The sequence below is a fragment of the Anabas testudineus genome, chromosome 14, assembly GCF_900324465.2.
Source record: "Anabas testudineus chromosome 14, fAnaTes1.2, whole genome shotgun sequence".
Taxonomy (NCBI): Eukaryota; Metazoa; Chordata; class Actinopteri; order Anabantiformes; family Anabantidae; genus Anabas; species Anabas testudineus.
Window position 1 is genome coordinate 9679263 of NC_046623.1, and position 24480 is coordinate 9703742.

General features: G+C 40.4%; 2 protein-coding genes across 3 annotated transcripts; both read right to left on the reverse strand.

Moving 5' to 3' along the window:
* Nucleotides 1-170: 170 nt before the first annotated feature.
* LOC113170904 (V-set and immunoglobulin domain-containing protein 10-like 2) lies at nucleotides 171-7661 on the reverse strand. The gene is made up of 12 exons (XM_026373213.1): nucleotides 7586-7661; nucleotides 6465-6839; nucleotides 5881-6156; nucleotides 4495-4770; nucleotides 3432-3716; nucleotides 3084-3341; nucleotides 2701-2991; nucleotides 2052-2396; nucleotides 1043-1165; nucleotides 926-950; nucleotides 726-826; nucleotides 171-313 (listed from the first exon to the last, which is right to left on the reverse strand). Exons 1-12 carry the CDS (start codon nucleotides 7659-7661, stop codon nucleotides 171-173), a joined length of 2574 nt encoding a protein of 857 aa, XP_026228998.1.
* A 2878-nt stretch (nucleotides 7662-10539) lies between these two features.
* Nucleotides 10540-21858, reverse strand: nectin1a (nectin cell adhesion molecule 1a). 2 transcript variants are annotated; one of them, XM_026370362.1, is made up of 10 exons: nucleotides 21460-21858; nucleotides 14853-14965; nucleotides 14177-14435; nucleotides 13777-13894; nucleotides 13261-13442; nucleotides 13053-13170; nucleotides 12634-12785; nucleotides 12390-12522; nucleotides 12225-12288; nucleotides 10540-11577 (listed from the first exon to the last, which is right to left on the reverse strand). In XM_026370362.1, the coding sequence occupies exons 1-10, from the start codon at nucleotides 21509-21511 to the stop codon at nucleotides 11263-11265; spliced, it is 1506 nt and encodes a 501-aa protein (XP_026226147.1). In that variant the 5' UTR covers nucleotides 21512-21858; the 3' UTR covers nucleotides 10540-11262. The 2 variants fall into 2 exon arrangements, with proteins under 2 accessions (XP_026226147.1, XP_026226148.1); XM_026370363.1 differs by having other exon boundaries at nucleotides 11434-11577; nucleotides 12218-12288.
* Nucleotides 21859-24480: the final 2622 nt, after the last annotated feature.

Sequence of the window (24480 nt, forward strand, 5' to 3'; positions counted from 1 at the left end):
CTACAATAAGTTTGTAGTGACTGGTCTATGAGGAGAGCTTGTAGTTGTTTATTGTAATTAGGTTGAGCTCTAAATCACAGGATACACTGTAATGATAACTGTGAAATAACTGAAAACTGTCTATAAAAAAAGAAATCTCAATTCCAGGTCAAACTGTAAATGACATGTGACTATGAGCCTGTAGCCTTGACGGTGATGGTGACGCTCACAGGCTCGTCATCTCCAGGGGGAGGGTCTTGGCTGACGGAGGGGGTGGCACTCTGAGGTGATGTGGCGAGGGGTGAAGCTGCCCGGGGTAAAGCCATGGTTGGACCTGGAAAAGACCAGCATTAGGATTCAGCATCAACTTTCAGGTCTGCAGATGGTTTCAACAGAGTGTTGGGAAGAGCTGACAGGATGATTCTGTGCAGGAGACGTCCAGTATTGAAATACTTTAACAATAACTTACTTGACCTGATCAGACCTTCTCTGGTCTGTATATACTGTATTTATCTGTTCTGCTGTTTAATATGTCCTTTTCTCTTTGTGTGTGTAGCTCTGTGGTTCGTTCAACCACATTAGTTAACATCGGGCCTTTAAATTTCTTTATGCGTGAAATGGAACCAACTTATATGGGTTACAAGCTGTAAATTGATTATATCTGTGCAAGTCTAAAAATACACTGGTGAAAATTTGCTCTCCTACTTAAGGTTTAGTAAAATTAGTTTGATGTTGGTGCATCTTGCCTGGAGTGGATGATCCAACAATTTCCTCAGTTCCTCCCTCCATACTGCCAACCACTTCATCCTCTGGGATGTTGATGTTTTCCCTCGACTGGCTGTGCTGCCTGAAAACAAAAGAAAAACAAAAAGAAGAAGAAAACACTTCTTACTACACGTCTACACGTCTTCTATCGTTGAGAGTTTGCATAGATTAAAATACTCACAAGCCAAACAGCATGTCGTGTAGTCCTGTGGAAAGAAACAACATTAAGGGTACATAATGGAACCATTACGTTATTATAGAAGACGTCAGGATCATGGTGGCTGTGTGTGGGACTCACGGGGATTGTTGTTGCGGTTGCGGACTATGTACATGAGCAGCAGCACCGTGAGGATGGTGGCAAAAAGCATCCCACCTATAGCTGCTCCGACTACAGCGGGGTACATGTTGTTGCGTGGTTCCGCTGCAACACATCACAGTTACACATTGCAAAATAGTACATCTGTTCCACAACTGTCTTTTTCATCATGTGTGCATCTCCCTGGAGTGGTTCTCAACCCATGTCTGTGTCCTTGCAGCACAAAACGCATAATAATACCTTTGTTCCGACATAAGCCAGGGGGTTAAAACAAGACTGTGTAACCTTTGCAGAACTTTATACAGCCTCATTTTGGGGGTATCAGGTAGGTACTGCTGTGTGACATTACTGAGTCAAATTACTGACACATAACCTTTCTTTCTCTGTGGCACTGCTCTCATGATTGTGGCTTTGGTCTACGATGACCTCTTCAGCTAAAGTTACACAGGCCTGGTTTAAAGTGAACCCTGATTAGCAGAGAGGAGGCGTGGATTAATTAATTTGAATCCACACATTACAGGGGTTGAAAACCACTGGCCTATGCTCCTCTGTCACCTAACTTACAAGCCTTTCTACACCCTTAACAATCCCCTGGTCTATTGCATTTGACATGAAACAATGAAAAGCAGCAGCACACAGGGTGAGTTTGAGGAAGGAGCAGGAAAACAGGTAGAGAAAGGTCTGAAGTAGTGAGGTGTGAGAGGTCGTCTGTATGTGGTTTTGTTTGTGTTTGAGTCTTTCACCTAAGTAGATAACAAAAAAAAAAAAAAAAAGAAAGAAAAATGTTAGACTGTCACCAGCAATCACAGCAAGACATGAGTATTAACAATCTTCAATAGTCGCCTAACTCACCTGACTCCTTTCAACATGTTCTATCATTACTTGTTGCACCTGTTTGATCTGTTTGTTAAACCAGCCCTAACTCAAGCCCCTGTCTTTGCTCAGCTCTCTGTATCTGACCACGCTTTATCACCCTCCTCACGTACGATACCTGGAGTCCTTGCTGCAGAAGGGTGTCCAACGGTGCGGTAATTGACGGGTGTGATGCGGAACTGGTAGGTAAAGGTCGGTGTCAGTTTCCCTACTGTGTGACTCCTGGCTTCTGGATCCTGGATGATGGTGGAGTACCAGTCTGGCGCAGGGATTCTCTCTGTAGCCTTTTTGGAATCATTGCTTCTCCTTCCTGGCCGCTCTGACACCCATTTGTGCTCCAGGATGAAACTGGTCCAACCCCCGTTGGTCTCGTTTTGCACCTTCCACTCCAGCTCCACCTCATTACGCTGTTGGCTGTTGTAGTTCACTTTGACCAGAGTTGCATTGGGTGGCACTGGGTGCTCTGATAAAGAAAAAAGCTCAAACATGAATGTGCACTTCTTTATGACACCTGTCCGTAAACTGGTAGTGGACAGGATTCTCTACAACCACTGGATTACCATTTATGTTCACTTCACATTTATACATTTAGGTTTTTTTATGCCGGTCTACCTGTAGTCCTGGTTTCTAGTATGCAAAACCAAGCTGTGTGTTGGCTGCAGCTTCATATTTACACCATAGCCACAAGAATTGTATAAATCCTCTATTTAATCATTTCAAAAGCAGAAAGACAGAAAAATGTAGCTTTAAAAAAAACGATTTCTTACTCTTGACGACTAAAGTGACATTGATTTCAGTTCCTCCCACTGCGTTGGAAGTGGAGCACCTGTACTCGCCGCTGTCTTTAGTCTCATCTGTGTCTCTTACTGTCAGATTGGCCCATCCAGATGTTCGCAGCAGCATGTATTTAGGGGTGTCTTGGACGCCCTCACCCTGATTGTTAAACCACGCAATTTCACTGACTGGAAGGTAGTTGGCTCTCAGGTTGCAGGTGAGCTGCACATCACTCCCCTCATACGCAGACACAACGCTGCGCTGCGTCAACAACACGGGGGCCTCTGTGAATATGATTACAAGAGAATAGTTGATAGAATATTTGCAAGACATACCTGCTGTGGGTTGTGAGGCATTTTGGACAATGTGCACTAACCTAGTGTGACCCTGCAGGTCTTGGTTTCAACTAGAAGTGGATGTTTAGCATAGCAGATGTATGGCTTTCCACTTCGGGCGGTGCCGTAGGGAAGACGCAGGATGTTGGAGTTTTCTTCTCCACCTTTTCCTTGACCTCCTGGACCTTCCCACCACACCCAGGCTTTTGGGACCCCTCCATCCCAGGAGCAGGACAGCATCAAATTCTGCTGTTTGTCAGTGACATAGGCGATACACACTGGATCGACAGGGGGGACATCTGATGGAGAACAAGAGTCAAAGTGAGATTCTGAGACGTTTGGAGAACAGTGATTGTACAATACCTTCTGTTTCTCTTTTGGTTTCTCACATGCACGTGTGCTGCATGCTGCCGCCTGTTCGAGCGCCACGTGGGAGCCCATGCATGTAAACCCACTGCTGGGAGGTAGGCCTTCAGACGCCAGCATGATGGCAGTGGTGGTCAGTGAATTTGTTTGCTGCCCCATGTCAGCCTGGTCTCGCTCTGCAAGTTTCAGGTCTCCAGTCCATTGGAGGGAAGGGGTGGGGAATCCACCGGCCCAGGAGCAGAGCAGTCTCAGTGAGGTGTAATTCCGAGCCGGCTCCACTGAACAGGACGGCAAGCTGTCAGGTGGGTCTGTGGGGACAGGATACAGCTTAACAAGGCAGATTTGTGTAAACTGTGAGTCACATGAGGTCCACAGACTCAGAAAAAGGGCCTGTCAAGGTACAGGATGTTTGGTATGAGCCATCTTACCAGAATAATAGAATAAAAGTGCTTTTCATTAGATCTTTTTTATATGCGGCCATTTCTTGGGATAGAGCCGGGAAACACAGATTGTCAAGTAAGTACTATAAAGATTGTTTTCTCCAATGTTAAAGACTGGAGATTTTTATGTTTTATATCAGACACATCATCTGTGCACCTAGCAGTTCATCAATTCATCAAAAAAAAAAAGAAAACACAGGAGAGTGAATGACAAGCACCAGCTTTCTAGCCAACCAATGCTTGCCATGGCTGTGACATCACAGCGAGGTACCTGCCAGAGGGTCCCCATCAACCTCCCAGACGGCCCGAACAGGAGAATGGCTCTGCATCACCTCCACAATCTGCTGTGTGTGCTTATGTTTGTATGTGTGTGAAGCTTTTGGGTTTGTTTGGAAGTCTTGGTGAATATATAGAGCTTGAAATATTAGAAGTGATGAACTGGAACAAGAGAAAAAGAGAGGAAATGAAGTCCTGGAGTGGTGTTCGCTCAGTCTTGAACTACATACAACATGTCAACACTGAATGGTTTTATTCACCATTTGCAGTACCAACACAGAAGAACACAGGTTAGGAATGAGTAAAGGTGGCGAGAGAGAGGAGTAAGAGGACTGATGGTCCAGGGCCAGAGGTCAGAGGTCACACTCACAGTAGACAGTCAGGCTGATGGTTTTTCTGGAACGGGTATTTAGGTAGGTGTTGTGTGCCATGCAGGCGTAGTCGCCGGTGTGCATGCGGAGGATCTTAAGGATGGTGTACTGTGGTCCACTGAAGACCTGGGAGTTGTTATAGTACCAGATGTACTGACTGGCCGGGTTGGACTGGGCTTGACACAGCAAAGAAACAGTCTCTTTCTCCAACGCTGAGTAGCCCCGCTCTGTCATAGTGTACGGAGTCACATCTATCTGAGGAATGTCGGGGCCAACTGAGGAGAAAACAAACGACCACAGTGAATTAATGAAGGGTATGAATGTGTCACACACACAGGGGAGCCTCCTGCTTCATTACTAAACTGCTGCAGAGGTTAGAGAAGTACTCACATTATCTACTTTATAGTATTTTTATCTCTGTGTAGAATTATACTGGGATAAAGTACAAGCATCAGCTCAGAAGCACTTGAAGTACAGTACCAAAAGTAAAAGTACTCCTTGTGTTTTCACATCAATAAATATGATATTATTGGATTATAATTATTGACATGTTATCATGTTAATCACTTTAATGCTATATATATATATATATATATGCACTTAAAATCTAATTTTAATTACACACTGAGAATCAGTAGCATCTATAGATTGTACTGTATTTTAATAGTAATGATTAGACTTTGAAAGATAGCTTCTAATTATAGGTAAAAATACATATATTGAAATAAAAGTATGAGTTTTGAGTGTGACAAAGTGGGATTTTAGAGCTTCTTCTTCTTTTTGGCTGAAAACGGCCTTTAGCTGCCAACAAATTCTGGTGTTCTGGTATAAACACACACAATACATTCAGCTTTTTGACATAAAAGCTACATCAGAAAATAAAACAAAACACAGTATGTGTTTTAAATGCCAAAAGAACAGAGAGGAGAAGGAATTTCAATAAGTGTGAATCTGAAATATAGAGCTGTTCACAAAAGCTGACCCGTGAATGAAACAGGAAACAGCTTGAGTGGTGATTTCTGGAAGTTATCATTCGAGACATGTTACATGGTGACATTTTCTCTGAGTGTGACATATGATGCATTTATTGATTACTCACACATCAAATGCCAAAAAGCAGAACGATCCACACTGGATGGAAGAGACGTGAAACATTAAGAAACATTTCATTTGCATGCCAATTTCCATTTGATCTTTTTTGAAGTTTTAAATCCACAATTGTTGCCATAGCTTTAATTTTCATTCTGTGACATTTGATAAGTCTGTAGGTTGTTTTATCCGGAGTAGATAGCTGTAAACACTTTCAAGTTTCTGGTGTCAGTGTTTCATTTGTTCACCTTTAGATAGGAACCCCAAATCTACCCCAAACTCCCCAAAACACTCACAGATGATGTCCAGCCATGCCCGGTTGGAGCTCGCACTGTTGACGGCATTACTGGCCACGCAGCTGTACCAGCCGGTGTGGTTGCGGTTCACATTGGTCACATTGATCACGCTGGTGTTGCCCTGTGCAAAAACTGTGACGTTGCCGCCGCGGGTTTCATGCTGCCACATATAGTGGATTGGTCCTGTCCCGTTTTCCAGATTGCAGCGCATCCACATTGTTGAGCCTTCCACTGGAGATGCATCATTCAGCACCAGGTAAGGATTCGTGACCGGCACTGTTCTCAAGACAAAGTCACACATTTAAGCTGTTTAGTGTGAAGAACGTTGTTCAATAAATGTATCATATATATATATATATATAGATAGATAGATAGATAGATAGATTGAGGTTGTGAGTCTATTGTGTCAGCCCACATTTAACAAATGACTTTTTATTTTCCCTTTAAATAGTATAGTACAAGTGCTTTTAATTGAATTGAACTGAAGATTGATGAGCTGAGTAGAGCCCATTGATGTTTGAATACAAGTGTTGGTCATAAATATTCAGTGTAGATTTTCAGACATGGAAAGTTAAACATTTTACCTCGGACGGTGAGGTACACGTAGTAGTAATACACACTGAACTCCCCGTTTGTTTCATAGAAGGCCTGGCAGGTGAACAGGCCCTGTGCACTCAGGAGAAGTTTCTCGATGCTCAGAGCTGCACTGTTTGAAATGACTGTCAGCTGCCCAAAGTCCTCAGCCAGCTTCTGGATATTTGCTCCTTTTCCCATATTAAACACCACGGCTTTTATTGCTTCAGTGCCGGGCTTGGTGAAGCTCCATATATACATGTCAGGTAGCCTGGAGCCGCACTCTAGGATCACTGCTTTGTCCACCACACCATACACAGCGGTGTCCCGATACACCACCTGCACATTGTTGGTTTGCTGCGCTAGAGGGGGGAGAGGATACACACAGTCATGCACACAAATGTGTGTGTTAAGGAAAAGGAGATGATGGTGTCGTGTGGCCTGTCAGTGTTCAGTTACAGGACCGATTACACAACAAGTTACAGATGCATTGTCACAGTTTAATAACAGATTCCAAAGCTAAATTAGTCCAATTATCAGCAACGGCCACATTCATTTCATTACCTCTTGTTTCCTTAGATAATTAGTTACTTTGTGAGCAGTTATTGGCCTGAGTAAATATAAATTATATATCCAAATATAATGTTGCATGCCAAATATAGACAAACTTTGTTCCATTGTTACAGCATGAATTACTAGTAAAGCTCCTTTTGTCCATTTCATACTGATATAGTACATCACAGATGTACTGGTATTTGTGGTATAGTGATATATAATATGTTTGCCAATAAGTAACAAGAAACCTCATTAAAGAAATTTAAATATATGATGCCACTATATACATTTTTGCACTGTAAAATTCAACCAAAAACTTAATTATGACAATTATAAATTTTACTGTGTTAATATATTAAGAAAAAAACTAACATCAAGTACATTGGTAGTAAACTTCATTATTAAATGTTAATCTCAGGTCAGACGATCACGTATCTGTTGCGGTACTTCAAATGTTCAAATGCATGTTCAATGTAAAACATAACATTACTGACTGAGACTAGTCGTCTCTTATAGCTGTTTGTCCTGATATATACTCAGAAGTTTTGGTCTTGCTAAATGTAAAAAAGTGTAAACCTCTTACCATGCGTCATAAAGTAGAGCAGACATGGATGTAGAAATAGAAAGGCCAGCCCTAGCATTTGGGCCACCATGGTATCATGATGCTCCTCAGTCCGACAACCTCTTAGCTCGAAAAAATGCAGGAGAGATGTTTAAGCAGTGAAACTTTTAGATCACAAAAACTTCAGGCATCCCCAGACGCCTGAGCTTGTTTCATACCCTTTCCGAACCAGAGGTTTCCAGTTGAAGACACTGACTTCATTAGGTGGAGAGGAGGAAGGCACGGAGCGGCACTAAACTGATTTGGACTCAATTATTCATGTGTTTCTCCTTTCTCTCTAGCCCTCTTTCTTTCCCCTGCAGGGCTAGAGTAACATGGTGATATTGAGCTCATTTATTATAAAAGACAGCTGCATGGGTGGACAGTTTAGCCTTACGCACGCAGACACACACACACACACACACACACACACAGTTTCAATTCAATCAATTCAATTCAATTCAACAGCCGATACTGAAGATGTGTCAGTTGTTTTTTATTATATTCATGGTGGGTATGTTTTAACATGTTCACTCAGCTAAGACTTAGATGCTGTTTGCTGATGCTGCAGATAGAAACCGTTGTTGTTTCAACCAGCCTTACAATGCTAGGACACAAAGAGCTGGATGAAATGAGGGATTAAAAGGATTTATTTCTTACGTTTTCTTTGCCCTTTGTTTGTTTCTGTACAAGCTAAACAAAAACAAATCTTATACCCAACACAAACAGCAGGAGGTTGATTTAGGAGGTGATGAGATCAGCAAAAACATTCCTTTATTTCATGAAGATCTGAAGATCTGTTTCTTGTCATCTTGTCCTCATCAGCTGTAAAATTAATGGCTCCAGATTTTCATTCCAGAGGTCATGCGGGGACCCGAGAGCAGAGCAAACCCTACTGATGGGATTAGGATTAAAATAGATTTGGAAATCTGGCAGCGATGCTCCGTGTTTCCACACAACATGCTGTGACCTCAACGTTTAAAGATGTAAAGCTGCGGCGTCTAATTAATGAGATGCTAATCCTGCGTGGACACGCTATCTGATCTCTAAAACAATTATTTCTGTTCAGTGTTTTAATGATTCTTCTTGTGAGCGCATGCGTTTTTATAACAGAGAAAGAAAGGCGGCGGCGGTGGAGCCACGAATATGTAATGTGAGATGTTTGTCATGAATGAATGCAGGACCGAGATCAGATTGCCTCACTTGGCAGAGATGACGACTGAGGGCTTTTAGTCAGTCATCAACAGTACATCCATGCAAAATAACTCCTCGGTGAGGTGAAATTATAGTACTTATTAGTACACACACCTTGTACATGATGAATGATTCTTCAAGTTTCTTTCTTGGAAAGCACGACTATATGATTCACCTGGTTTGTGGTTCTCCAGTCATCAGTTGTGACACAGTCTCTTTTGAGCCTCGAGCAAAATGACACCAGCTGTTTCATACATTGGAGTTTGTGTCGTATTTAGTGGAGAAATCGAATTGATTTCATGTGAATACAATGGCAGGAAGTGAATCATTCATCAGGACAGAGCAGATGATAATAACTAGATCTAGAGCCACCAAACCAGGCACAACCACCCTGAGGAGGCTTTATATTTAATCTGATGGTGAATCCTCTGGAAAGTGTGCTATGCCAAGAAAGGCAGGAATAGAAAATAAGAGTGAAGCTCAGACATGAACATCCCACTGAGAGCTGGACATGGGGTACAAACCTAGGTTTGCTCAGGATGTTGAGAATTCATTGTCAAGGATTTCAAACACAAACTTCTGTGCACTGGAGAGGTCTCAGTTTTATTACAAACCCAATGCTCTGTGCACCACCAGTTACACAACAAGCTGACTGCTTTATGAGTTTTCACAGAAAGCTACACAATCAGCATGCTGAGACCTCTTTTCACCACAGATATGTTAGTTGTGGTGTCCACCACACCCTCTGACAACCAATCGCATTAATTAAACACAACATAACACACAACACCAGTGCCATAATTCCTTGAGCGAGAGCCACAAACTGTTCGTCTACAGTATTTAATGCACTGAACTACAACTGAAATTATGCACATAAGTGAAGTAGATTTGAAATCATTGACACGTTAAGTACAGAGTTAGTAAGCTGAAATTACATAATTTAAGTACAGATATCAAAGTCTAAATTTAGTAGGTTACTTACATAAATATACATAATGTTATAACACAATATACTGATTTAGCTTTCTAGTGATTTTACCAGTACTACTACACTTCTCTTCAGCACTTTGTAACTCTAACAGTGTCTTGGAAACATTTTCAAATGTAATAAAATTACATTTCTTATGTGCAGGTTAGTCAATAGTTGCTGAAACGTTATTTAAAGCATTTAAAGTAATGTACTAACAAAACATTTATGTATATGTGTTTGTGTATTATTTATTAATACACTAAATTACAATGTATGTAGTAGTGCTTATTTGTTTACTTGTTTACATTTACAGAAGTACTAGAGAGAGAGTAATGTACTTTTGACTGGTAAACCTACATATTATATATGTTTTTGTTGCACTTTTTTGTAGGCAAAATATTGTCCATATGAAAGCACTTTTTACCTGGATAAACATCAGTCTACATACCTGCATTTTAATGATTAAAAAATGCAGATTGAGTATTTTATGATTTGAAAGCAGCACAAAGAAGCTGACACGTCATTAACCTCTAAGTCAATTTAGCCAAGAAACATTTGTGTATCTAGATGTACTCACCAGCTAGTTGCTAAGTTAGTGCATCTGCTTTCTCACTGGCAACGACCAAATTTACACAACAAGCACTAAAACATTTCTGATCAAACAGTGTGCAGTTGACCTTCAATTGCTAACCCATATGTCATAGAGAACATCAAATAAAATGTTCATCACCTTGTAGTAGAAAACCACTGATAAAAGTTTCCAGGATACTTTTTATTTAAGTGCTAAAAATTCAAGATTTACCCAACAACCAGTGTCAATGAATACTAAAACCCACAGATACCACAAACAAAAACATACATTTCATAAATCGACAAAATGTCTTCAGTAAATAAAAATGTTTTTTCATTGCAAATGATACAAAATACAAGCAGAGTAAAAGATTACACCAGGACAGGAGGTAAAACCAGGAAGCGCACTGACAGTCAGTACAACGAGGAATAAAGAGAGTGGGCAACAGAGATAAAGTCGGGAATCAGAATATTTTTTGCTTTCTTTTCTTTTTTTACAAAATGATACAGTAAAGAATAAAGTAGGGAGTCAACCACAACAGACATCACGAGATAATCCCATCTGTTCAGTTTGAAGTAATTCTCAATCAAATGCACTGTAATACAGCCATGCAATAGAAATTCAAATCGTCTTTACCTTGACCTTGCTCTAACATGCACATAAAACTTTCCAGCAAACACGGTTCCACAATTTTCTCTAACCAGAGATTAGATTACACAATAACAAACATACAAATGAGAGAAAATGTCCAAAAAACAAAAGCTGCATTATGCATCTGACCTCCACAACAGTGCAGACACGGCCCCATAGTCCAGGATTCAACATATTTTTCCAGCTTTCTCTTGGGAACAGTTTGATCTCAAATCAGGTTTCATCAACCTCCACTGTGGGGTTTCAGTTTTGTAGTGACATGTTGGCTCAGACGTATTGCTCTTTGGGAAATGTGTATGCGGCCACTCCAGGGGGAGGAGAAGACAGACCCGGTACTGAGGGGTATTTGAATATGGCCGTGGCGTGTGAAGGAGGAGAGAAGGTGTTCTTTGACATGGTGGTGCTGCTGCTGCTGCTGCTAGCAGGGGTTGACTGTGAGTGATACGGGTGCTGAGGCAGAAATGAAAGAGGAGGGTTAATAGGAGGGGAGTAAGGCTCGGGGTAGTCCTCCTTGTTGCAGGCCAGTCTGTAGCTCACATAGTCTGCTGTGCTGGGAAGCTCTTCATAAAACCGTCCTGAATGCTGGAGTAAAACAAGAACAGATATTAAAGACATTAAAGACATGCAACATCTCACAGCAGATAAACAACATCACATAAACCCCTGTTTGTTTACATCTGTGCATTTCTAAGTGTAATAAATGATCCTCCATAAAAAAGTCTTTAAGTATCAAAAGTTTGTTAAATTTATGCTCTGACCAGCTGCTAATGTCTGTCTAATTGTCGGCTGTCAGAGGAGAAAGTGCATCACAAGTTGATTTGTATGAGACTGTGTAGCTGCAGGTTGGTCTGGGTGCCCATGCTGACCCCACCACCAGGTGGAGGTAATGTGGCGGCTCATTGGTGTACTGTTCACATGTGCAGCAACCTGAGCAGAGGTCTAATCAGCCACAAAGACTAAGTACATCTGTGTGGGTGTGCACAGCATTTAATATATGAGCTCTAGAAATTAAAAAGTCCTACCATTAAAATGTTAGCAGGCTGCAAAATGTTAAAATCTCAAACAACATTATTGAAAATGGAAAATTATTATTACCATACATACAGTAACAGAACACACAATGAGCATTAGGAACTAGTCTTAGAGCTAAAATACCTTGTTTCACTTAAACACACTGACAATTCTTTGAACATGTGAGATGTAAACCACAAACTTAACACACATGGTACCTGGATATCATCTCCTGGTCTTTTTCTGATTGGCTGGGACAGTTTTCTGGATGGGGAGTCATTTCTGATCAAAGAAATCAGAGAATAAAAAGTAGTAATAGAGCATTAGAAAGCACGTTGGGCTGAACAAGCAGGTGAAACAATGGCATGGAGGCATTTACATACGAGGAGTTGTCTTTTCTGCTTCTTATTTTGAGCACCAGGACTGTGACTGTAATGCCCATGAGCACTCCGGCAGCCAGTAATAAGGCGATTACACTGATGACATCGCTTGTTGCAATCTGTGGTACTGGCTTATCTGCACAGAAAACACACACACACACACACACACACACACACACACACCTTAATAAAAACACTTCTAATTAACAACTTTATGTTGAAAGGTACAGTGCTCAGGTAAACGTACCTACAATGCTGACCTCCACAGACCCTGACCTTGTCCCGATGCTGTTGGTTGCATCACAAACATAGATACCTTGCATGTCATATGTGACCGGCCCCTTAAAGGTAAGGACGTTGTCCCGGATCTCAGCATTACTTGGAATGGTGCCATTAATCCTGCAGAACACACGGAAAACAAAACAAAAAAACAAATGAGAAACACTGAAACTTTGTCCATGTGAATAACTAAGTAAAGATTCAATGCTCTAATCATTTGTTACCTTGAAAATGAATTTGCTTCAAATCACCAAATTAACATAATGGGAATTTTAAGCAAATCGAACAAATTGTAACACACGTCTCAAACTCTTTTGATCCTTTGTATTTGCAGGTTTGGACTCTGACAGTAAATGTGGGGTGAAACACAAACAGAGTCGTACTCACACTTTCCACTGATACAGAGACACAGCAGGGTTGGCATCAGCTTGGCAGCTGAGCTGGACGTTCTCGCGGTTCAGGTACCAGTTTCCATCAAACCCATCCACTGAAACATCTGGCTCATCTGGTACACACAAACAGCATAAATGAAGCCTGTAAAACGAAGTTCTTCACTATGAACCATGTTGTTATGTGCCGCATAAGAAAGACTTACACTGAATATCGAGGGTGACGCTGTCAGTGAAGACCTCCTCGTTATAGCTCGTGACACATGTGAGCGTTTCCTTGTGTGTTTCTTTGCTGGGTACTAAAATGTAGTCACTCTGGACAGTAAATGTCCCGTCTGAGTTTCTGTACTCTCGTGTGCTCACCTCTCCCGGCACCCTCGTCTCCCACCTGAGGAATCAGTGCCGAGACATATATTCACATAGACACGTTATTATACACTTAACCGAAGGGGAGAGTTTAATTTTTATGCATGTATTGGAAGGTGAAATATGAGAAAAAGAAACAGAATATAGAAAATGTAAAAATATAGTAGTGTTTTTATCAGTGAGATTAATGAACTGAAGAAAGTCATTTATCAAAGTTTAAACTGCTAATCTCTGGCTTAATGAAGTGAAATCACCAACGAAGCTGTTGTTGCAATGCAAACCATAGCACACACTGGAAAAAAGGAGTATGAATCCAAGACACAAAACACTTGCATACACAAAAAACAAGCACACACCTGATGGTACCAGGTGGTTTTCCATTAGCAGAGACACAGGTGGCCACTGGTGTTTTCAGATTGGATGAGCGAGCCACCAGTGTCGGTGTGGACAGGCTCATCTGAGTTGTTGGGCGAACTGAGGGAACAAGAATGAGCAAAAGCACTGAGTTGATCTGGCATGCAAATGATTTTAGAGCATTAAAATGTAGTATAATGTTAATAAACTGTTTTATAAACTGAAATGACCAAATTAATCATCAGAAAAACTTTATTTAATTTAATAACTTGGCTTATAAAACTCTTGAAAATACAAAATCATCCATCAGTATTTTCTGAACTTGTCTGCCTCTATATGCTTCAAATCTGGAACTTCACACTTAATCTTATTAAAAATCAGATCATCCCCCCCCTGCCTTACCGTAGACAGTGAGGTTTACAGTGTTCTCTCGGTTCCCTGCAGGGAACGTGGTGTATTCACATATGTACGTGGCCTCGTCAATGAGCCGCAGCGAGGAGAAGTTGATGGTGGTGTCTTCAAGATTTGGAGTTCGTCGTCTCACCGCTGGGTTCCTGAAGGTGACACGGTCCCTGTAAGGTGGGGCCACAGACACGCCCAGGGAGGGATTGGCGATCGCCACGTTCTGTTTAGTGCCGTTCACCAGTTTCTGCCAGGTTACCTCGAGAAATAAGGATAGATGCAATTTAATGTATTAATAATAAGGTGTGTTCGTGGTACAATGTAAAGTATGTAGCATATGTGTAATAATTCCTATTATAGTTTTATAGTTGCATAGTTAAATTATAAGAACAAGAAATAAACTAGATGTGTAATGAAGTGAAGTTTATCAGAACATTCAAATCTAAGGAATAAAATATGTAAATGTAGGTTGGTGGAGGTTTTATTGCAATAACAAAGTATCTAGATTCATACTGGATTCATCAAAAGATGTTTAAGAAAACAGCTCATGCAGAAACTGCAAATAACCAGTTTATTTGCAGACAAACACAGACACAGTGTTTATGCTGATTTATCTGTAATTAGGAAGGTATGCTCTGGGTGTATTATTTGTTTACTTCAGTCCGCGACCAAATACCTGGGAGATTTTGACAGGCGGGGAGCTGTTAATGAACCGACAACGCAAGTCCACCTTGGAGCCAACATACCCCGACTTCCCATCATCCATTTCTACAGTCTGGCCGTCTATTCCTGGAGGAGAAACACAACAAGAGCAAATGACACAAAAAACACTTCCAGCAATGTTGGGCACGCACACAAACGCACACATGTTGGCAGCGTCAGACTGGCACGGTCTAAGCCGTTCACAGTCGCCACGGCACGTTGAGCTTATAAAGTGAGCTGAGCTGTCAGCGTGAGAGGTGAGCTGAGGTCAAAGGTCGTGGATTAGAGTGAGGAATAAATAACCACGATTTGTTTGACTACTGTCGCTGTTGACTTCCTCTTTAACAAATCCGCAGCTCGTCACTCCCACTTCCTGAACGTACATTGCTCACACGTGTTTACTTGTGTTCTTCGGATACACAGCACTGTAAGTAACAATATATTTAATCTGACAGGTTCACAAAGACGAAACTTATTAATATTCGTGATGCAGGAGAGAGAACAAAGATGATTCACTGAACATGGCAACTCAGAACAATGGCTGCTCTGATTCTCATACACACATGGCTGTATGGTACAAACACATGTACACACAAGTATCTCAGTAACTAACAGTCATCTTTGATTTAAATATCCAAAGTCTTACCATCATTTTTGCTTTGTTCATACATTTTTATTAAATTTTTATCATCAATACATAATTTTTCAATATAGCACTGTAGCGGACAGATGTAAATGTGCTGAATGGATGCAGATGTGTCTAAACGTGAAATGTTATAAATAAGAAGAGTATAAAATATAGAATAACATATTTGTGAAAATACACAAAAACAATATATTGCATTATTTAGGTAATACATGTTATCATGAACATATCTCTGAAGCATGCCTTCAGCTTAGTCATAAAATGATTTGGTAGTGGAAGTGTCCTCTGCAAACTTGACTTGTTTTGGTGTTTTTAATGGAGCAGGAAACATTTAAAGTTACAGGCAGACAACTGGAAGGAAGGAAGCTGTGTTAGTGTCAGTGTAAACCCACACCCAGTGGAGATTTCCATGTTTGAAATATTGTATTCTTTAAAAAACTGATATAATTAGGTTGCAAAGTTTATGGTTCATCACATAGTCCAATATTTCCATGTCATAAATGGAGTAGTATTGATCAGTGCATCAGTTCTAGTCTAGACTATAACAAAGGGTCAATCAATCAAAACACCCTCCCCTCTAACAAGGTTCTCCCAAGCAGGAGAGCCCATTAACCTGACATGTTTACCATTATCACTGTCTTAAAGGGGCACTGTCATGCCGCTAAATTATTATATTAGGGGAAAACTGCACCAGTAGCCCAGTAAATGCATATCGCTGATACATGCTATAATAAGGTCAAGTCGCCATTGATGACTGTGTCCACATAGGGAGAGGTGGGAGGTCACAGGGCTCTAAAACAAGAGACAAGAGTTGTTTCTTACCAGTTTCTAACCACTAGTCAGTGTTATTTTCTAGTTGTTTTCTAACCTGGTACACTCTTTATTTATTATGGTACCCACGAAGACAAAGATTCAGTGTATGATATTACACTGGGATGTTTTTCTGAACCACATCTGTGGTCCTGATATCAGCTGATAATATATCGCCACTGAATGGCGTGACAGCATTCAAAGCTTGAAAATATAAAAACCCATCTGCACTGCTGACTATAATAATCATGATATAAAGTACAACCTGAGCCATATGCGTTTTGTTATATTAATATGTTTAATAGTTTAGCTTTAACTGTTGCATTCCTACTTTTATAAGTGTACTGTGTGTTTGTGTGGGTCACTGGGACAGTGGAAGGCCAGAACTGGGAGTAGATTACAGCATTTAGGATATTAAAGTGCATCTACATTAGAAAGTTTATGCTTCATTTGCCGATGTTTATAAGGACAATTCAAATTATAAAATGCTGAATTTTTTATGTCTTTGTTACCTGTAAGTAATTTAATATAAATATTTAATCATAACCAAGTAATTTTATGTCTAAACATGTGTTTATTAGTGTACCTATGATGTCTACTGAATGATCTGCCACATGATAACTGCCTACAGAGCCAATTCATAGGTGATGCAGGGGCCTGCTAATTTCCTACATGTGATCAAGATAACAAGAGATAACAGCCACTGAATGGTGTAGTGACATGTGATGCCAAGACTCTAGCAGTCAGGAATTATGACTCTTGGATCAAACATGACAATATAGGACACAGGCAGCTACTGTTCAATTCCTATATTCAAAATAAAATAAACTTTGAATAGAAAATTTTTTGTCTTACTGTTAGAAATCACAAATTTGCCTCAGGAGAGGCAGTGGCTGCTGTACATATGTATAGCTCACATTACAAAAGGCTGAAATATTGGGGATTTAGTCCTTTTTAAGCCAATGAAGATAACCTTTAGTGTAAGGGTTTAATTGTTTAATCAGTAATAATGTTTCTGACTATGCCACAATACAACAGAAATACTTTACTTACTGACAAATGATCAGAAAAAAACAAACAAGCTTACACATATTGTCCTAAGGGCATTTAAAAATGATGCATTTTGTTTAATTTCGATGACTTGTTGTAAACAGCTCTGACAACACCACCAACTGGCATCTTCCTTGTCACTATTCAGGACAGCTGTCTGTACAGTTTCTCTTCTGATAGGCTTAGACAAAGCTTAATGCACGGTGTGCCCCAGGGGTCAACTCTCAGTAAAATCCTCTTCTCTGTGTACCTGCGACCCCTCAACCACATTATCTTTTATAGCTTTCATCACTGTTGTCAAGGCACAGATACATCTCTCATTTAATCCCAAACTACTCAATTCAAAATGCCCTGAGTTTAAAAAACAAACATACATTGTTTAACACTTAAATGTAAAAAATACTGTATGCAGAATTTGCCCAAACCTGACTGGTTCCCCCACTCAAAATATTAAATCTGCAGTCAAAAATCTTGTCATAACAATCTGACATAGAGCACATGTTAACGAACGCTGATTCCATCAACTATGTACTCTTAATAGGAGTGATTTTTTAACATTTGACTTACAAGGGATTAACAATAGCAGACCTCTACATGTTTGTATGCAAACATGCATACAGATTACAATGCCGACAACAATCACTAAAAAAATACCAACATCATCATCACACGATGTGGAGTCCAATGTTGTGTTTTGTTATGTTAATAAGTTCACTTGTTTTGTATTAGAGAGTTCATTCCCACTTTTATAAACCATTGTTTGTGTGTCTGTGTGGGTCACTGGAGAGCAGCAGTGGGAGTGGATTACAGCATTTACGATATTAAAGTGCATCTGCATCCGAGAATTTATGGTCCATTTGCTGCTGTACATATGGACAGCTCACATTACAAAATGTTGTAATGTCTGCATGTGTGTTTTTGAGCCTCCATTACCTATTAAGAAGATCTAGTGCTTGAGCATGTTTCTGCCACATTACAGAAATAACTGAGGCTTTTTTATGTTTAACTGAGAATTTAAATGAAATGTATTCCTGTCATGTAGTGGTAAAGGTATAGTTTGATCAGATCCAGCCTTTTAATTAAATGTGCACATTTCCTCCAATTTTCATTTTGAAAACAATGTTTTACTAAACCTAACCAAGTTGTTTCTGTGCTATACATCAGCTGTCATTATAGTGCTATGTCAAAAGTTCCTTGGCAGCCCCCTAGCCCTATACAGTAGATGTTTATCTGATGATCTCATATAAAAACATACCCAGTAAATACAGGAAGGCATTACTGCATTATTACACACACTCACACACACACATCCAGCATGCAGTAAATTCGGATATGTGTAGTCTAACCTCTATGTTGCACACACTTTCATATCTCACTTGTCCTCCACCTCTCCCAACTTCCTCTTCTCTGCTGTGCCTATTCACGTTCTTCTATTGTTACGACTAAATGAAATGACCTCACCGGTCCTCTTACAATAACCTATAAACGGCAGCACACAGGCAAAAGACGACCATGGGAACCCAACAAAACAATACTGGTATTGTTTGAATGTGCAGCATGGACAGCATGGTGCTGGGCATTTTATTTGTATCCTGAAAGGATATCCTCCATCTTTCATCATCGCACTCATTATGTGACAAACTATTTTTAACATTTTCTCGTCTTGTGGGAGTTCAGCTGAGAGATGGTAGCAGATGTTGCTGAAGGGAAAGAAATGGGTAAATACAAGTACTTTTATAATAGTAAGGCAGACATCACCCAATGAAACAGAAAAGTGTACAATAATGAAAACACTGTGTGCTCAGGTATCTTGTTGTGTCTTTTTTAAATTTGCTCCTAGTACCTTCAAACTAGGTGAACATGAATTAGAAAACAGATTTCTTGAGTTGAGTTGCAGTTGTTAACATGAGACTTGAAATACGTCCACCCTGCTTTGCTCGGCCTTCCCTCTGGCTCCTCCGCTGTGTTTGGCTACAAGTGAGAATGCTCCAAAATATAATAATCAAACAGAAATAATTGAAATCGTCTGACTGGTTACAAAGGGGAGCCTCGCTCAAAAACTCTTAGATGCTAAAATCTCTCCACAGATGCTAAAAAAACGACCTCATGCAACAGACACAAGAAAAACTGAGAAAATGACAAACAGAGAGGAAAAGGGGAGAGAACAGATTAACTGGTTAATCTTTAGACCATCAAATCTGTGATTGATCTGGGATTATGTGCTATGTTAGTGTCTTTGGTCTGATTTACAATATAAGAAAACCTGAGGCAGAATAAACAGCATAATTAACCAGATAAGAGGTAATTGGTAAGGAATAGAGATTCAGCTAATATATGTTGTGACTAATGTATCTAACAGGATGGTTACATAGCAACTCTGAACAGATTGCATTAAAGAACCACCTCTTCCCAAACAATGGAAACTGACTTTTGGATGTCCGCTTTACAAAATGATGCTGGTGTCCACTTTTGCCTGATTGATTGATTAAAATTGAAACTTTTTCTCCTCATTTTCCTCTAAATCGATTATACTGTCCCGTTGCTTTTGATTGAGATCTGTGTCCACATGCGTGTAGCCTACATGTGTACTTGTTGTGTGGGTGTGTAATCTTTGTGTCACTGCAAAAACGAGGAGCGCGGTTTGGCCGGGGTTCAGCGGACGGCTCACAGGATTATGATGACCATTGCTGCTGCTGCATCTATGTTTTGGTACATGAGAGGAGGATACAAATTCATGAGGGAGAGCAGACAGAAAAATGAAGAACATGTCAGTGGAGGACGATAAGATGGCAAAATGAGGAAAAAAGGGGAGATATCAAATAGTTAGACTCTGGAGACAGAGGCACACAGAATGTGAAGAGGACAGAAGGGCTGTTTGTTTGTGCTAGATTATTTCAGTGGGATAGCGTCTGTGTGTTCCAGCTGTGGACAGTGGATTAATTCATGAGGATGTCTGTCAGTCTCAGTCAGCCTTGTCGTTCTGCAGAGGAGGATTGCAAACTTTTAGGAGGGAATGTAATCAGTGATTCCCTGTGACAGCACTCGCATCAAGCTGGTGGCACCTCGCAGAGGCTGACAGACCTGTGGAGGTGCTCTGAGTCTGCACCAGCAGGAAGAAGACAGATACACAGCAGCAACAGTCATCAGGCTGGGACTTGGCAGTGATCATGTTGTTACACCCTTCCAGCTCCTCCTGCAGCTCTAATCCACCTCTCTGTCCTTCAGCATGACAATCCTACACATGGTGCAGCCTCACACTCACTATCAAGGCGTACACACAAGTGTGCACACCAGCAACATTATTGCTCAACTGGCACGGGCGCGTTCATCACTGGCTGAGTGGGGGGAAAAAAAGCAATCACAGCAGAAGTCACATCAGTTCAACACGTCCGTATGCTGCCACAATCGCTTTTGTCATTACGTAATGCATATAACACTGCTGCCCCCCTTTTATTACACAGACATGACGCTGATGCCAGCTGTAGGTTTGGCCCCAGCTTAGTGTGATTATACTGCTGCACCACAGTGAACTAATTCAAACAAATACACACACACACACAGCGCAGTAAAATGTGAGGATGCCATCTGCAGGGGCAGCCACGTCTTACTGTGATTACAGCAGTGCACCTGCCGACCCTAACATAGTGCAGTTTAACAAAGGGAAATGTGGACTGAAAGTGCAACAGGCAAGAACAATGGGGGGTTAATTTTTGTTTCAATTGTGAAGCTAGGTTGAAGTCAAATTGTAAGAAAATGAATAAACCTAAAGCTGAACTTGATTAGAAAATCAGTCACACCTTATGACTTCAGATACTTTACTAATCAGTTACATCTTACCAACTCTTGTAACCGTCCACATGATACATCCAAAGGCATCTCTTCTTATGGCTGGTTTAAAACTTATAACTTTAAGGCAATATAAGTCATCGGAGAGTGTTTTTATTTATGATCTGTACTTCAAATCCAAATATGCTGATATGATAAATATAATAATATAATGCGTCTACTTGGTTGTGATTGGTGCCTTTCACCTGGATTCACATCATTAGGTTTAATGAAAAGCGGCTCAGCCTACCTGAAAAGAGACAAGTTGTTATCAGGAATATCCAGAGTCCGCTGCTTTCCATGCCCAAACCACAGTTGCCAGTTTCTCGCTGTGGTTAAATTCCCGGGGTGCGCTTGTTTTCTGCCTCCTGCCTCCCTCACTGAGCGCACAGGGGCCGGTTCAGCTTCAGGACCGTCGCTCAGGGTCCCGTCAGGTCTCCATGTATGCGTACTTCACGGACTCGTTATTCAGAAACTGTCAGTCTGCAAAACTTCTCCGACACTTTTTCTTTCTCCCACTTTTATTCCGACCTCGCTGTGGCTGCTGGCGGAGCTGCAGCGCGTCTCTGTCCGCCTCAGGCTTGTCGGGGATAAAGCAGCTTAACGTGTGGGCAGATTATTTCCGAGATAGCCTACCCCCAGTCTGACAACTAGCCTATCTGTCACTGTGTGAGGACTGAGCTGAGCAAACCACTAGCAGGCTGGTGGACACGTTTGGAAAAAAAAAAAAAAAAGACGCACTCAGCTTATTTTAAATGAGCAGACTCAATAGACGCAATTAGGGACCCAGACAGGGACGGAGCTACAGGAATTAGTGCGCAGAGACTGTTGGCCCCCACTTAGTTGGTGATCTGATAATTCAAGATTCAAAAACCTTTATTAATCCCAGAGGAAAATTACTTTTGCCTTGTTACAATTCTTCCGAAATTGAAAATGGAGCTCTCACCTGAATTATAATCCTGAATTATGTTTACAAATACATAAAAGGATAATTAAGGGCAATAAAACACAATTGTGCGCACAGCTGAATAATTTCTGATCTTGATTTCTTACATTATTTAATTAACATCAGGAATGAAGAAGACAGACATTATTAACTATAATCCACAGTATCATCATACTATTAGGAGAAATATAAAACAATATGTAATTTATTCTGTAAAATGCATTTATGATGATGGTGATCACATGTAATTAAAACGTGTAATACCCACGATTGGACTTATAAATCCAAAATATGTAGCTCCCCTACGAGGAAGGGTCAGGTACAGGTCCCAGTGTGGGCAGGTGAGAAATGAGAATAACTGAAACGGGAAAGAAATGTAAGAAGGGAGAAAAACTCTGAGAGACTGAAGGTGACAGAGAGAAAAAATGTGTAGGAGGCACAGTGTCACATCTGTCCGATAAGTTAAAAATGGATTCCATGTCACATTCATTTTCCAGAAAAACATGTTTTTATATGAACAGAATTCAAATATGATTGGCATATCTGTGGGGTATCAGGGGAATCAGGTTTATACAGCTGTATAGTCCACTGTGGTAGAGCTATTTATCGCTGCGATTCTCTAATGTCTTCTAAGATACAAATAATTTCAGATGTAATATTGTGTACATAAATATGTATGTAATATTTATTTAGCAGTAAGTGCTATCAGCTCATACAGCACAGTCTGAACTGAACTCCAAGCTCATTTATATGTAGAGTTGACTTATCTCACCAGGAATGTTATCTACAACATATGTGACAGGTTCTTAATAAAGAAATAATAATTTCTAGGTTGTCATATAATATATCTTTTTTTAGCTGATGCAGGAGGTTTCTATCTTATACCACCCCACTGTCACATTATTTTTTGTAGTTTTGGTCACATGCATCTTTGTATGGGAACCACTGAGCTTCACAGGGCAACTTGTGATGACAGGGCTAATCTGCATCTACACTGTGAATTTCCTTGTATTTGGCCTTTAGGTGGCAGCACTGAGCCACCGTGCATGAGCCATTTCATAAGGAAAGTGAGAGAAATTTCTAAGAGCTTACAAATTTATCCTGTAATGGCATACGTTCAAGAAATGACATATTTCTTTACATTATCTTAATTTAATTTTAGTTAGTGAATCATTTTTACAGTGGAGGACCAGTTAGATACTTTTTATAGAGTTTATTAAAATGATCACTCTAATGTCTGTGGAAACTGTTAATATATATCTTATAGAAGAACAGCTTTAAAGAGAGACACAAAAATATAAAGGGTAAATTAGGACAGGCAAGGCATAGGAAAGGAGACAAGGTCATAACACCCTGCTGGTAAAAATGATGATGCTAGCTGAGGTTTGTCTCAGTCTGCCTGCCCAGTGGTCTCCGTCAGGCACTGCAGAGGAGAAAGGCGAATCAGCGCTCTCTGGTACACACTCATCCCTCCCACTTTCTCTCCATCTCTAAGTACTGTTCCTACTGCAAATCAGAAAGGTGGTGCTTTGCAGTACTGCACACTGAGGCAACTACCATCAGCTGGTTATTCTCTATCCAAACAAGAGCACGCAGGCAAGTGCTGCTACATCATCCAGCCTTGGCAGGAGGTAAGACTCCACAAAGACGCCAGATGCAGCTCAGGGAATAGATATGAAAGCAAGGGTAGTATCAGGATGACAAAGAACATGCTGGAATAGGCAGGGCAAGATGACAGAAAGCACCTAGAGAGAGAGATACATAAACATTACCCTCTGACGTATCTTTAAAAACTCATGATGTAAAATAAAATAAGGGTTGAGATTCTGATAAATGCATAACTATGTCAAGGGCACTGGAAAATTCTAGGAATAGTAAAACAGACAATAAAAGAGAAAAGAGAAAACATTAGTGTAATATTTTGTTCTGAATCATGTCTAGTCATTAGTTTTTTTCACAGGTGGGCTCCGGTCAAGATCTGAAGGGTATTATCAGCAAATTATATCAGTGCTTCTGAAACCTCGCCAGCTTGTGATCCAAAACGAAAGAAGAAAATGTTTGGTGTATCAGAAGAAAATTTTTAGTTGTGTTGTGTTTATTTTACCATCTTTTTGTCTCTGTACTATAAATTATGTCATGACCTCACCCAAAATGAACTCACAACTGCCTCTGGAGCCCAGAGGCAGAAATAGGTCATAACTCAATTTGGCATGTCACTGCAAAATCACCAGCGTTTACATGTTATTTTTGTAGGATGCATTTAGATTTTCTCACAATCCTTTTTTTTTTTTCAAAGTTGGATGGGCACTTTTCCACTATGCTGAA

Bases quoted from the DNA above. Each gene is read 5' to 3' on its own strand.
- nectin1a (XM_026370362.1), bottom strand. From the start codon at position 21,511: ATGGAAAGCAGCGGACTCTGGATATTCCTGATAACAACTTGTCTCTTT. The intron at 13,443-13,776 runs GTGTGTGCTTGT...CTGATTCCTCAG, and splicing joins AAACCACCTGGTACCATCAG to GTGGGAGACGAGGGTGCCGG. The intron at 12,523-12,633 runs GTACGTTTACCT...TTTTCTGTGCAG, and splicing joins TGTGGAGGTCAGCATTGTAG to ATAAGCCAGTACCACAGATT.
- LOC113170904 (XM_026373213.1), bottom strand. From the start codon at position 7,661: ATGGTGGCCCAAATGCTAGGGCTGGCCTTTCTATTTCTACATCCATGT. The intron at 3,717-4,494 runs GTGAGTGTGACC...CTGTCCCCACAG, and splicing joins CATCAGCCTGACTGTCTACT to ACCCACCTGACAGCTTGCCG. The intron at 2,397-2,700 runs GTAAGAAATCGT...TTTCTTTATCAG, and splicing joins TGTCACTTTAGTCGTCAAGA to AGCACCCAGTGCCACCCAAT.